The sequence below is a fragment of the Festucalex cinctus genome, chromosome 18, assembly GCF_051991245.1.
Source record: "Festucalex cinctus isolate MCC-2025b chromosome 18, RoL_Fcin_1.0, whole genome shotgun sequence".
Lineage (NCBI taxonomy): Eukaryota > Metazoa > Chordata > Actinopteri > Syngnathiformes > Syngnathidae > Festucalex > Festucalex cinctus.
The window spans coordinates 8,687,010-8,700,219 of NC_135428.1; the positions used below are offsets into that span (position 1 = coordinate 8,687,010).

Below are 13,210 nucleotides of genomic sequence, written 5' to 3' on the forward strand. Positions count from 1 at the left end.
GCATATTGAGCAACCATGTCCAACTGCCTTTCATTCTTACAAGCAAATTTTAAACAACTGTGAAGCTGTTTGTGATAATGTATGATGGGTCAAATATAAGTTGGTTGAAACTTGTTTAAATGCAGTTATTTCCAAACATTGTGCCATGAAAGATCATTAGATGTCTAATTTCACTTAGTTGGAAATTATTTGTTCATTACAATAAATGTTTATTGGTTCTACTATCTATGCCAGCAATGTAAAGTGACTGGCAGAACTATTAAACGCTCTATATAGGAAAATAATTCACCTGTGTATCAACTTTTTGTGACATTTTTAAATTGGTGGCGTTCCATGAGATTTCTTTGTAACATAAAATTGATTCAATAAATATTGGGTAATATTTCTTCAATGCACATGGTTGTTAAAATAATCAGCAGCCATCATAGCTGATGCGTTCTTGCTGTTTAGGCCAGGCAACATATATCTGTCCTATCATAAATTAATATAACAGCTCTCGACATCGGAAGCATGAAAACAAACTAAAGGCAGAAAATACGAGACAAAGAATAAGCTAGCTAGCAGGTAAACGTCGCTTTAGTGCCTCTACAGCTCCACAGTGTGGAAGCAGCATGTTGTCCAAATGTGGCAGGATTTGACATGGATTCAAACAAAGGCAGAAGACAGACGTCCTGATTGATGGCTCCTACTTACGACACAAACGAACCCCTCGGCCAAGCAGCTAGCATTTGAGCAACAGATGAGCCCCAGTGTGGAAAAACATTACTTTTGTCATCAATGTTGAATAAACACACATTGGCGACGATAAGCTCTGTGGGCATGGGATGCTAATAGCTGCTGTGGGCTAACAGCAGTCACCTGAATGATATCGCTCTCCTCTCTCATTAGCTTTGTTATGAGTGGGTTAGCCAGAAAGCCAGTAAAAGATGGAAGATGAATGGGAGGAATATCCTTACCTGTTTTGTCTTCTGCCTTGCTGTGTGTAATTGTACCCTATCGCATAAAAATGGTATTAAACCGACATCAAACGTTCAAAGCGCGTGCCACTCCACCCCCAATTTCAAATGGTTAAAAAAAAGAAAAGAAAAAAAAACAACAAAGGGTTAAAAGCAAAATTCCAAAAGATGCTAATAATGTCCCTCCTTTATCCGCATCATCGAACAAAAAAATGCTATCAATTCGCCGTATTATAAAAGCAACACCCCTAAAAAAAAAGGCCTTTTCGGAATCTAGATGAAAAACATGAAAACCTTGGGAGCATAACTGATGAGAGGCAGGTACGAGGCGGATATCCGCAGCAGCTCGTGGCCGAGCATCCGACGCTCCGCCCGGGTCGAACCGCACTCGCGCTTCCGCTGCTTTCGCTCCAGTACAGTGGCTCAAAGAAAGAAAAAGCGGTGGAGGTGCTGCTGTTGGTGGTCGTTCGGCGTGTGCGTGGGGGAGTGTGGGTGGGTGGGTGTTTGCTTGCTGACCCTTGCTGGTCACATGCGAAGCAGCGTGCACTGATTCTGTGTGCTTTCTGCATTTACGAATGAACATTATGAATAAAAGCACAATATGGTGCTGTCCCTGGTGCTAAAAGCAAAAGCCTGATATTGTTTTGTTTTGAGATGGCGAATAGTACAAACACTACAACTTCTACTCCCGTTATCAAAATAGCATGTATTTTATTAGTCTAAATCAGCTGGGTTAGAAATTATGGTCACCCAAATTGGGTGAAATAGCCTAACACTGGGTCCAAAAGGGACCGAGCCAATGCTGGGTTATTTATACCCAGTGGCCAACGTATAGTATAGGCTTGAGGATTTGACATGGGGTAAAAGTTACCCATAGTGATGAGTTAAAGCGATAAAAAATAATACAAATGTTCTTATTTTAAAATATTTTCTAAGAAGCAGCAGATTTCCCCAGTCATGGGTCGTCACAGCGTGTCACTCGTATGATATTGTCATTTTTTTAAAATTTTTTTTACACCGTATGCCCTTCCTAACGCAACTCAGATATTTATACAGGCTTGGGATCAGCAGTGGCTTTAAATTGGCATATAGTGCGGGCACCTGTGTTACCGACATTAAATTTACTTCAATTTGAGGACACACCACAGAACCGTACAAAATGGCGACCAGCTTCAGACCACCAAAATCCAATCTTCAACCCAATCTGGGTCAAAAATAATTAACCCAACCTTGGGTAAAACTAACCCATTCTGCTCAAAATCCACAGCTACCCAAGTGAATTAGTTATTAAAATGGTTCCAATTTAGAAAATACCAATGTTCTTGCTAAAAAAACTAATGTTTTTGCTTTATTTGGTGTTTTGATTCTCTGTCATTCAGGTCAAAGGTTGACTCAAAGTCAAATAAACGTATTGTTTGTTAAATTTGTCATGATTTTCACAGTTCTGCTATATACACGTTTTATGAAATTGTGTAAATTTTGCATATCCCGATAGGCCAGTATTACTGTATTCATTATTGTAGCTTCAGCTCGAGTCTCTATGCTTGTGTGTTATGTTGTATGTTAGTGTACTGTAAAACAAAAGGAGACAATTCCTTGTGTGTTTTACAAACCGCCCAATAAAGATTACTTTTATTACGTTGGAAATGTAATTAATTAAACAAACAAATTAATTCATTAGAACTGACCTGACACCTGGCAGAGTGGATTAATTCCCCACTCAGTGATGACAAGTGTGAATGCTTGTTCTGCGCTAATATTGAACCATAAGTTACATTAAAAAGAAAAAGCAAAGCATAAACGTCTCAAAGGGATCTTAGTATTGAAAGGGTGTTACAATAAATGTGGCATATTGTGTTGCATTGCATTACAAAAACAGGATGTCGCTTGTAAATTGTCGGGAATAACATTCGCACAGAAGCCCAGAGCTGAGTTTGGAACCTGGAACCTCTGGCTGCATCAAAAATCCGTCCTGGCATACACGAAAATCCCAAGACACTATCGATGGTTTTCACACATGTAAGCAGTTCAACTCAGAGCACCTATTTTTGGGTCTGTGTGCTCCATCTGCACTGGAGAGTGTGGCTACATGAGCGCTCGTGGGTGTAGCTAAACCAACAAAGTGGTAGCGGCCAGGGAGGATTTTATGGGATGTTGGGCCGTCTTGGGAGGGCCGAGCAGTTGGGAAAATAGCGCCCCATTCATTACAAGCAATTTGTGGTTGTGAAAAAGCCGAGCCGGGTTTTGTTGGGGATGTTTTATTGTAGCCGAAGCGTTCCAATGAGTCTTGACACTTGGCTATTAATTTGAAATATTTTATATCGCATGGAACATCCAATGACTTTAAATTGACAATAAGTTCTCTCATACTGCCTCGCTGAAAAATATTCCACTGCTTGTACATTTTTTTATTTTTTTATTTTTTTTGTCATAAAGGGATTTAGGGCAACATTGTGCTTGGTGCCTTTGAGCAAGGCTGCTCTAGCAACACAGCATACTTGTGATGGAACAGATTTGTTGTGAATGAGTGATCAGAACGATTATACCGAACATGGATGTCTAAAGTCTGGCTTGTGGGCCATTTGCGGCCCGCCATCCATTTTTAACGGCCCATGGCATATGGACTCTATGCTCAAATAGCCATGACATGTTTCTGGGAAAATCTCTGAGTGCACCGCCCTTTCCGGGAGTGGCGATTGCCATTTGCTTCCATCAGAGAACCTCACCAGTTGTCAGCATATTGGAGTATATTTTCGTCATTGTTTCTTATGAGTGTGCACTGCGTGCATTTGTCAAGGCATCGAAGAAGAGGAGAGACGACAGGACATTGAGCAATCACTGCTGTGTACGCAGATAGACAGGTTTAACTCTGCCTTGTTTTTTCTCTCTTATGCTGACCACCCGAGACAGTTTGTTGTAACTTGTTAATATTCGCAGGGATAACTTGATCGCACAAAGGAGCCGTTTGTTAACAGTTAACAGAGCTGTATTTTGAAGTTAAACTTTGATGTGTGTTGTGGTCCTTTACCTTGTGTTGGCTTTGTTATAGCAGGGGTTAACAGCTCTTTGTGTAGTGCTGTATAAAAAGAGGCAGACGGCAACTTGGCAAAATATAAGTTGAAGTTCAAATGAAGTTAAAATAAAAATTTGAAGGAAGAAAAATATTCATCAATGTCAAAAATTACATGTTCAAAAGGAGTAAGAAGAAGTGCAGTAATTGATCTAGTCCTACTTCCTATTCTATCATGTTAATGTACTAATAAACTATTCTTATCTAATAACGTATCATTAAAAAAATAAAATAAAAAAAATAGAAATGGAACAACGAAAATCTTCGATGTAAAAAAGAAACAAAGATAAAGCTTTCCTAGCTACTCAAACGGCTTGTATTTCCGTGTAGTAATCATTTTAAGCAATTACGTCATTACCAGAGCAGCTTCAAGCCGTCCAAATTACGGCGCTGGGAGATTTAACTAGTAGTTTTAAAATTCTGATAGACGTAGTGTTATTGCAAGGAGCGGCCCCTGTTCTTTTTGAGTGGGTTAAGGATTTAGGATCAGAGTTTTACATCACTTTAACAGTGCGTTCCGCTGAAGTCTGCACGCACCGGAAGGTTGGGTGCGCTCATCCGGCGAATGCGGAAGTCATTTGTGCATATAGTCCATACTAAAAATAAGATTTGAACCGGCCCACAATGCTACAAGGACTTATTCTAATAATACTAATAAATTGCTTTAAAAAAAAAAAAAAAAAGACTATTTACAACTATTACACACAAATTGTCATCATAATGCCCGAGTGAATGAATATAATTCCATTTCAAAAGCAAAAAATAGACCAGGAAAGTCTTCAGTCTTTCTGTGTGTGGCCCATGGAGGAAAAATTTTGTATCTCCCTGCATTAAAATAACAATTTAAAAAAAAATGCCCTGAAAGCTTGAATTAAAAAGAAAAAGAAGAAAAAACAACACCCAAAACTCTATTATCTGAATGGGACAGTCCAAAGCATTGATATTTGTCTACTTTGTTGTTTATTATTAAAGCCCCTCCAATCGCACTAATGAATCTGTATGAATATGTGTCAACATTTTTAGCACACACCCAGCATGTTTACACCCCTGCTCCCACACCCCGTGCAGGGAGCTCATCCCCAATCCACTGTGACAAAGGGAAAGAGCTGAGTGCAGAATATAAGTCTGCCACTGACTGCCAGAGTGCGTCCAGCACAGTGCTTTCTGCAGATTGCAGCAGTTTGAGCTAAACCCCCCTCTGTCTGCTCTCTATAGATGGGACCCGGACGGGCGGGGTCATCTTTGGTGCGTGCGGCAACAAGGGCGGGGTCGTGGCGGGCAGGCATGCGTTTGGCAAAGTTGGTGTGACTGTGCTTACACATGGTTGGACATGATGTGTGTCCTTATTTTCTCCCAGCGAAATGTGGGAATGATATTCCCAACCTTAAAGCTGAATCATATGACTCCAGTCAAGGAGAGGTAAAGGAGGAGGGGCTTTGTGCTGACCTTTCAGAATGACAAGAGGTGCAAGAGAGACTTCTCTGCTTGGAGCACGGAAATAGTCATAAAAAGTAAACCATATTCATATACTGTAATCACTTGATTGATGATGAAATAGTTATTTAGCCAACTGTAAAGACGATCAGCCCTTAATTTGAAGTTTATATTAACTTCCTTTTTTTGCTTAGTCCCTACTTTTGTGTGAGCCCTACCACAAATAATTAACAAAAAAAGTAAGTATAATGTTTATAATTGCTCCTAAAAAGTTCCCAAATGCCTATGTTAATAGATTAAACACTAAATCTACCACAAACTGTGATCTCAAAATACCATTTCAACTAATTTTTCATTATCCTTACATATACAGTAGTAGGTGCGGAACGCGCAACCTCATGAGGGTTCGTTCAAGGTTATCAAACATTCGCTAAACCTTCGTCTAAAATTTTAATGGAAAAAAACTTGAGGCAAACGATTAGAGAAGGCTGAGCGAACGTTGCGAACTTGTACGAACCCTGACGACAAGAAATAACATTCGCTTAGCGTCGCAAACTTTGTGGGATGCAGACTATACAGATGTAATTTCCCAAAAAATATCACTCCTGAAATGGAATGGTGAAGACTCCCCTTTTCCATGACAAACACAGCTAGTCTATCTGTTTAGACCACTGTATATATTACTGGATAGCTGGTAGCCAATACGCACCAGTGCAAGCCGTTGAAGCCACAGGGCAGCCATCTTACTCCTCCCATCTCACGAGCAGACACTGTATAAACTGTACCTATACGTACAAATTAGACATAGGCCTATACAGCTCAAAGGCTCTAGGGCAGGGGGCAGGGGTGGTTGGTACTGAGCCCCTAACCTAAGGTGACATGTTAGAAAAAAACAAACAAACAACTTTGCGTTCCCTCGCAAAGATTGCGAGGGAACGCATATCAAAATGCATATCATGTGACAACAGGCAAGCGTGGCTATTTACAAATACGTGGTGTGAATTGCAGTCCTTGCGGCATCCGTATCGCCGCCGTATGGAAAACGTACCGCCTCCGTTCTGCAGCCAGTGTGAATTGGGCTCCTTTGTAGACAAGGATTTGGCGTCATCTTGTGGCCATCTAGAGCATCATAGACAGAGCACAAAACTGTGAATGGGGAAAATAACACGAAGAGGCGGGACTTCCGACTTCTTTAAGTCACACACCTACGCTGTTTCCGGTTACTGTTGTATGGTAATAGGCCGTGTCCCAATACTCGCACTGCCACTCTTGTGTCCCTCAATTGCGCATTCCCGTTCTGGGTGCGTCTCAGAGTGCTTCGGGAGTTTATCAGCGAATAATGGCAGACCGGGTCAACCCCCAAAAAATGTTAACATGTGAGGGATGGTATCATGCAGTTGGAGGTGTCACTAATTGTTACATATGTTTCTTCACCATTAATTTATGACCGGCAGACACACCTGATGATCAACTTAAATGAAGCAGACAACTACAATTGCTTTGCCAGCAAATACTGAGTGGTTATTTACATCACAAAAAGTAATTTCAAACTATATCAGCGACTTGATTCACACACCCTTTTTCCAAAGTAGAAAAGACAATGCTTGCTTTAAAGAAGCTTTGTGGTTAAAGCGCAGGACTTATAGAAAGAGACAGCTCATTTCAGAGTCATTGCTAGCCAAGTTTGTCCCCGTCCACTTCCACAGACTCTCCAGGACTCCTACTTAAGTCCAGCAGATGCAGTGCGGAGCCATCAGAGGTTTCCTCACCAGGCAGTGCGACCCACTAAAATGTATTAATATCCTCTCACCACCTTTTAAGTCACCTCAAAAGGGCAGCTAGGCTATTTCTGTTGTAATTGTTGCTCAGCCTCCATTTCTTTCCATCATGACCTCTTTCTTATCTGCCTAAACTAGTTGCTGAAGGTCACCCATCTGTTCCAGATTTAAATTGCATAATGTTCTGACAGAATGAAACCGGGACAGCGGGGGGGCTGGCTGCGACGTGACTCCCTTGAGCTCACATGATAAGTGGCAGCATCTTTATGTGTGGATGAAACATTTCAAATAAGCCATTTTTTTTCTTGACACATAAAATAAAAATTCAGAAATTAGTTGAAATGTTTTTTAATTATTAAATCCTTAACACATTTTCAAAATGGTTCAATGCAGCAAAACATTCTCGTTTTTTTTGTTTTTTTTTGTTTGTTTTTTTCCCAAAATGAGCTACAGTTGGCAAACATTCCCACCATTCATTGCTAAGTGCATGGTCTTTATTTCTAGCTTAAAGTCTGCATAGGTGCGCACGTCAAATTATACAAAAACTGCAGCTCTCATATTTTACATCAACAACAATTGACAAGTTTTACAACAACTCTCAATCCACAAACTGTACAATAACACAATCAACAATCTGCGTTTCAAATAACACAATTCGAAATAGGGCAATTTAGAATTAAATATTAATGAATGCGGACAAAGATTTAAAGAGGGATAGCATTACTTTTAGCCTTCAATGTACAAATCTCAAATGGGCTTGAGTAGAAAACATCATTTAAAAACATAAAAAAAAAAAAAAATCTCAATAATAATTACAAAAACATTTACTTAAACATTTATCGTCCACACCTTTGTTTTTTTAAGGACAGAAAAGGAGCTGACATCATGTATATTGTTATCACATGACTCCTTCCACGGTTTTAGATTGTGTGTATACGACAGAGGGGTATGTACAGCATGTGCACAGTGCTTGAGTGTGTAGTGCGTATACTGTATAATGGATAAATAAGAGCGACATGTCAAGGGGATTGGGGTCTACGGCGAACACATTTGTTTGGCCTGCGTGTGGGCGCAAAACCTTGTTTGCAGTAGCACTTGTATGAGCCCACAGTGTTCACACAGCGAGCGTTCTCGCACGGACTACTGCGAACTCCTGGTTCTGCACACTCGTCAATATCTGGGGGGAGGTAATATAGCAGTAATAAATATGATTTGTTGAAGTTGAAGTATCTACAACTATTAGTCTACCTAACTTCAGTGTACAATATGATAAAAGTACAAACCTATACAGCGGGTGTGGGAGTGGTCCAACCTAAATCCTTGGTTACATTCACACATGGTGCCCAGATAGGAGCGGACACAGTGGCCATTTGCACAGCTGCATTCGTCTGAATCCTCCTCTGAACTGTCACCTGTGACAGAACATTTCAAAAACATGGGGAAGATGCACAAAGAAGGTTGGCAGGAAATACAATGAGACCATTTTTCATCGGTACTACTTTTTTTTTTTTTTTTTTTCATAAGACAATGCACTTCCTAACCAGATGTATGAGAAAAATACAATTTTAAATATGGAGAAAATACGGGCATCTGTGCAAAATAAAAAAAAAATCATTTTTCAATGCAAAGAAAAAAAAAGATACAATATCCATTCCTAACCTAACAACAAAGGTTTTGAAGCAAACAAGATAACTTCAAAGTGTATTTTTTTTTCTTTTGCATAAAAATAACCATTAATGGATAGCACAATACTGCTCAAAAAGAAACAAGAACTCATTTTGTACATTTCACACAAAATCAACACCCTCAAAATTTTAATACTGAGGTCCTATGTTTGTCCGGGGGGCGGGGGGGGGATAGACCTACTCATGTTATAGTATAGAGCAGTAAGGCTTTTCTGCCATCTAGTGGTGAGTGGTAATATTACAACTTAAACCTACAGTTGACGCTTGCACATTCGCAGTTCGTTTATTTTATTTTAATTTTTTATTTTTATTTTTATTTTTATTTTTTATTTTTTTGGCGGGGGGTGTTCTGAATTTCCCCCACATTTCCCTCTGCTTTTTTTTTAATTTTTATTTATTTTTTATTTATTTTTGGGGGGTTGTAATTAAAAAAAAAAAAAAAGAAAAGAAAAGACATTAGTTTATTATTATTATTATTATTATTATTATTATTATTATTATTATTATTGTGGGAATGCTTTTATTCGGATTCTTTATTATTATTTCAGGCACATTTTATTCTCCACACTTTTTTGATGTGCAAAAACTCCCACATAATACATCCGATTTGCACTGTTCAAATTTCAACTTGCTTAAAAATTTCAGGCCATCTTGGGCATACTGTATATCGTCTGATTCCACATAACTTACAGTACTCGCACAATTTAACGTTAAATATCAACTTTTCCCCATTCATTTTCAAAGGGACTGACATTGAACTTTTCCCAAATCCCACTTTCTACGCACACTTCCATACATACAACTTCTCATCATTACTAGCTCTCTGATGCTGCTCAGCAAATCTCGCTTGGGAATTGTTTTATTAGCATCCAGCTATCAGCATTCCCATGCAATTTCTGCAGAAATTGCACTTAGTCTAGTTCATCAAGAGGCCAGTAATGGCCACCAATTGCCCACCCCCACAATCTTGCTCAAATCGGTGAGTATCGTAAGTGATTATAGATGCAACAAGATTTCAATTTATGTCAACTTAATTCAACAAAGTAATACTATAATGTAAAACAACAAAACAGAATAGGCTCCCCAAAACAAATCCACAAATAGATGAATTTGTGAATGTCAAACTGCAAATACGCAAGCTAACATAAAACGGTTCGAACCGGCATATTGCAGCGGAACACTGAACACTATTTTAAACCAAAGACGTTGAGTGTAAGGTTCAACCTGGATTATAGTGAGCGAAAGACGTCAGGATATCCTGCTCTCCGTCTGACTCCGTCTCCAGGTGCATCTCGCACAAATGGTTGAACATCTCTGCGTACAAACAAAAAGGACCTTCAGGAAAACTCACGGCGACAGCAGCATGACAGCGCGACGCTGACTTTTACTAACCCGAATTCCTCGGTGGGCAAGTATTGCACTCGGGTCCCCAGCCGCGGCCGTAGTGGCAGCAGCACTCCGAGTAGGTCACCAGCATGATGCTCCTTGGATCGCTGCAGATTAAACCCTCGTCCACCTGCAGGAAACACACGTCTTTGTGGGCTGCAGTGCGATCTAGGTAAAGAAAACAGTATTTAAGCATGATAACGTGCAAAAGTCTTCATTCTGCATTACAGAGTCAGTACAGAAACATTTGTTGTAATGGTAAGAAATCCACAAGTATAAATGCATGGCTTTCATTCATATATAGTAGAGGAACTTGAAATAAGAGTAAGAGCTTTCAGTGGTTAGGATCACCCACTCAGCAGTTCTGATTGTGAACACGTCTCTAGGCTATGTAATATTCTTCATTTTGTAAATGGCTCACCTCATTAGGCACACCTGCACATTCCAAAAAGAACCAGTTCTGGTATCATAAAAGATGCCTTACAAAACAATATTTGAGAGGTAGGCTATTGCTTTAACGCAGTATTATTGTGTTTGCACATATAATTTAAAAAAAAATTATTATTACCCTGTTTAGATGCATTGAATATACATGTTAAGCGTCTTTGACATTATAAGACAAAACATTCATTGTATGTATATTTTAAAAAACCTGCTTCCAATGACCACATAGTACAGCTAAATAATATTTATTGTAGCTAGCTAGGCTAAATATTATTTAGCTAGCTAGCTAGCATATATTTTTAGAAGCTAGCTTAAGCTTATCTATCTAAATAATATTTGACCAATAACGTTATAGTACAGGTAAATATTATTTGCTGTAGATAGCTATCTTAAATATTATTTAGCTAGACAGCTTATATATTTGTTTAGAAACTAGCTTAAGCTCGCTAGCTAAATAATATTTAGCTGTACTATTTGGTCATTGGCTGGAAGACTTAAATATACACACAAGTAGTGTTTTTTCAGTGTTAATATTATTATTTCTGCTTGACGTCATGAATATTTAATGCATATAAACGAGCTAACAAAAATCTGTGAAAACACAATAATTAATACTGTGTTAAAAATAATACCTCAGCATATTGTGATATGGATGAACACATCTCCTAAATTTGGACAAATTACATGGAGCAACATGGTGCCAAGTGTCTTTCGGTGATTTTTTTTTTTTTTTTTTTTTTTTTTAAACTAGCTGATACTGATTTTACCCACCGTCATAGACGCACTGTTTGAGCGCCGCACTGAAGGTGCGAGGAGGGTCACAAAAACAGTGAAAGGAGCCGGGCGTGTTCTCACACCTCCCATTCTTACAGTACGAGGGATCCTGGCACTCATTCACATCTGCAAAGGGCACCACAGACACTGGTTACAGTATGAACATCTGTTTGGAGCCAGCTATAATTGGCAAAGTGGTGGACACAGAAACAGTTTAGTTTAGCAATGTGGCATAACAGTCCTGCAATAAATACCAGTTTTCCTGTCTGCTCCAGAAATGTTGTTTCAGTTGCATAAACACCACTGGCAACATTTATAGCAGGAATATTGTATTACATAACATACAATAAAATGGACGTTTTGTTACTTTATTAAGTGTATTTTGTATCAATCTCAGTCAACCACAATCTCTCAGTCACTAAAAATTTAGTATTATCTTTTGGAAACGCAGATACACCTCTTGCATTGGTTCTCATTTGATTTTGCTTGTGCAGGTGTACCCAATGAACTGCATTTGTATAACAGTGTCCACCTTCTTGAATGCTAAGAAAAAAAAGAAAAAAATACAAGGTGTTGATGGAAAGAAAACAGTAAATTGACTGTAGAAAAATAACGTACGGAAACTTCATTGCTGCTTTTTTGCTCCCATATAAAACTGTGGGGACAGCTGAGTATTTGATTGTTTTCTCCTGTCTAATCCTAACTAATCCTACCTCACACCCTCCTGCAAACTGCTGTGGTAAACATTGGGTATCACAAAACGGCAGGACCAAATTCATCCATAATAAATAGCAATGGTGCCTCACAAGCTGGAAATTTGACACCTCATTATCTTAAACAAAGACAGGCTAGCTTTTTTTTTTTAATCTGCGTTCAATATGACACAAGAGGAACCACTTTTTTTTAGTATCACAAAGTACAACATAATTACAACACAACTGAAGTTCATAACAAGGAATTTAGCAAAAGAGCCTTATTTTTCTTTCATTTACACTTTACTCAGCTACATTACAAAAGACATTTCAACACCAAAGAAGAATGATGAAGTTGCTGTTTTGACTAAACTTTTAAAATGTTCAGCTAATAGTGTAAGTTTTCTAGTGATTGATATTGAAATTATTAAAGGAAGGATTGCATTTCTCGTATATAGTCAAGTGATTCTTTGTGGTACAGCCTCTTGCTCCCTCTAGTGGTAATCGAAAGAAACACTGCCAACTAATAGTTCAGTTGTATTTCACTTTAAAGTTCATATTTGCATTCAGTTTTTAGGTACGATTTTTTTATGTAACTTTTATGTGCAATTACATTTTAATTTAAGCATTAATTACATTTTTTATTTTTATTTTTTTAACCAAGCCATGTACAAGATGAGCATAGCTATGTTAGGGGAAAAAAAAGGGCTCTCCTCCTATGGCCGAAAAACATTTTTCATTCAAATGTGAAAAGTGAAATCTACGTACTGTGTTTTCTAGTAAATGTGGTTCTATTGCCAAACATGATTTGATGCTCTCCAAAAGGCGCTTCTGCACTCACCGGCCTGCTCCTCCGGAGTCACACAACGGTTGCGGTCGTTAGCGAGGGTCCAAGGCGGGGAGCAGATGCAGTAGTAAGACCCCGGAGTGTCCACGCAGAGACCGTTTTTGCAGTTGGCCGGGTCCTCACACTCATTCACATCTGCACGAT

The 13,210-nt window shown here is 38.9% G+C and overlaps 2 protein-coding genes across 8 annotated transcripts in view; both read right to left on the reverse strand.

Moving 5' to 3' along the window:
• The window catches only part of sptbn2 (spectrin, beta, non-erythrocytic 2), a 37,280-nt gene extending 35,859 nt beyond the window's left edge, over window positions 1–1,421 (reverse strand). For 2 of the 5 annotated variants that reach the window (XM_077504248.1, XM_077504245.1), the window contains exon 1: window positions 957–1,421. The gene's annotated coding sequence lies outside the window, so the exon portion shown is untranslated. The remainder of the gene's footprint in view (window positions 1–956) is intronic. The other 3 variants (XM_077504246.1, XM_077504247.1, XM_077504250.1) reach the window with 3 other exon arrangements.
• A 6,149-nt stretch (window positions 1,422–7,570) lies between these two features.
• The window catches only part of ltbp3 (latent transforming growth factor beta binding protein 3), a 37,809-nt gene continuing 32,169 nt past the window's right edge, over window positions 7,571–13,210 (reverse strand). For 2 of the 3 annotated variants that reach the window (XM_077505265.1, XM_077505264.1), the window contains exons 23-28: window positions 13,061–13,201; window positions 11,525–11,653; window positions 10,316–10,477; window positions 10,148–10,237; window positions 8,522–8,650; window positions 7,571–8,415 (exon numbers count right to left, since the gene is read on the reverse strand). In XM_077505265.1, coding sequence (XP_077361391.1) covers window positions 8,258–8,415; window positions 8,522–8,650; window positions 10,148–10,237; window positions 10,316–10,477; window positions 11,525–11,653; window positions 13,061–13,201 — 809 coding nt within the window. In that variant the 3' untranslated portion in view covers window positions 7,571–8,257. The remainder of the gene's footprint in view (window positions 8,416–8,521; window positions 8,651–10,147; window positions 10,238–10,315; window positions 10,478–11,524; window positions 11,654–13,060; window positions 13,202–13,210) is intronic. The other variant, XM_077505266.1, reaches the window with a different exon arrangement.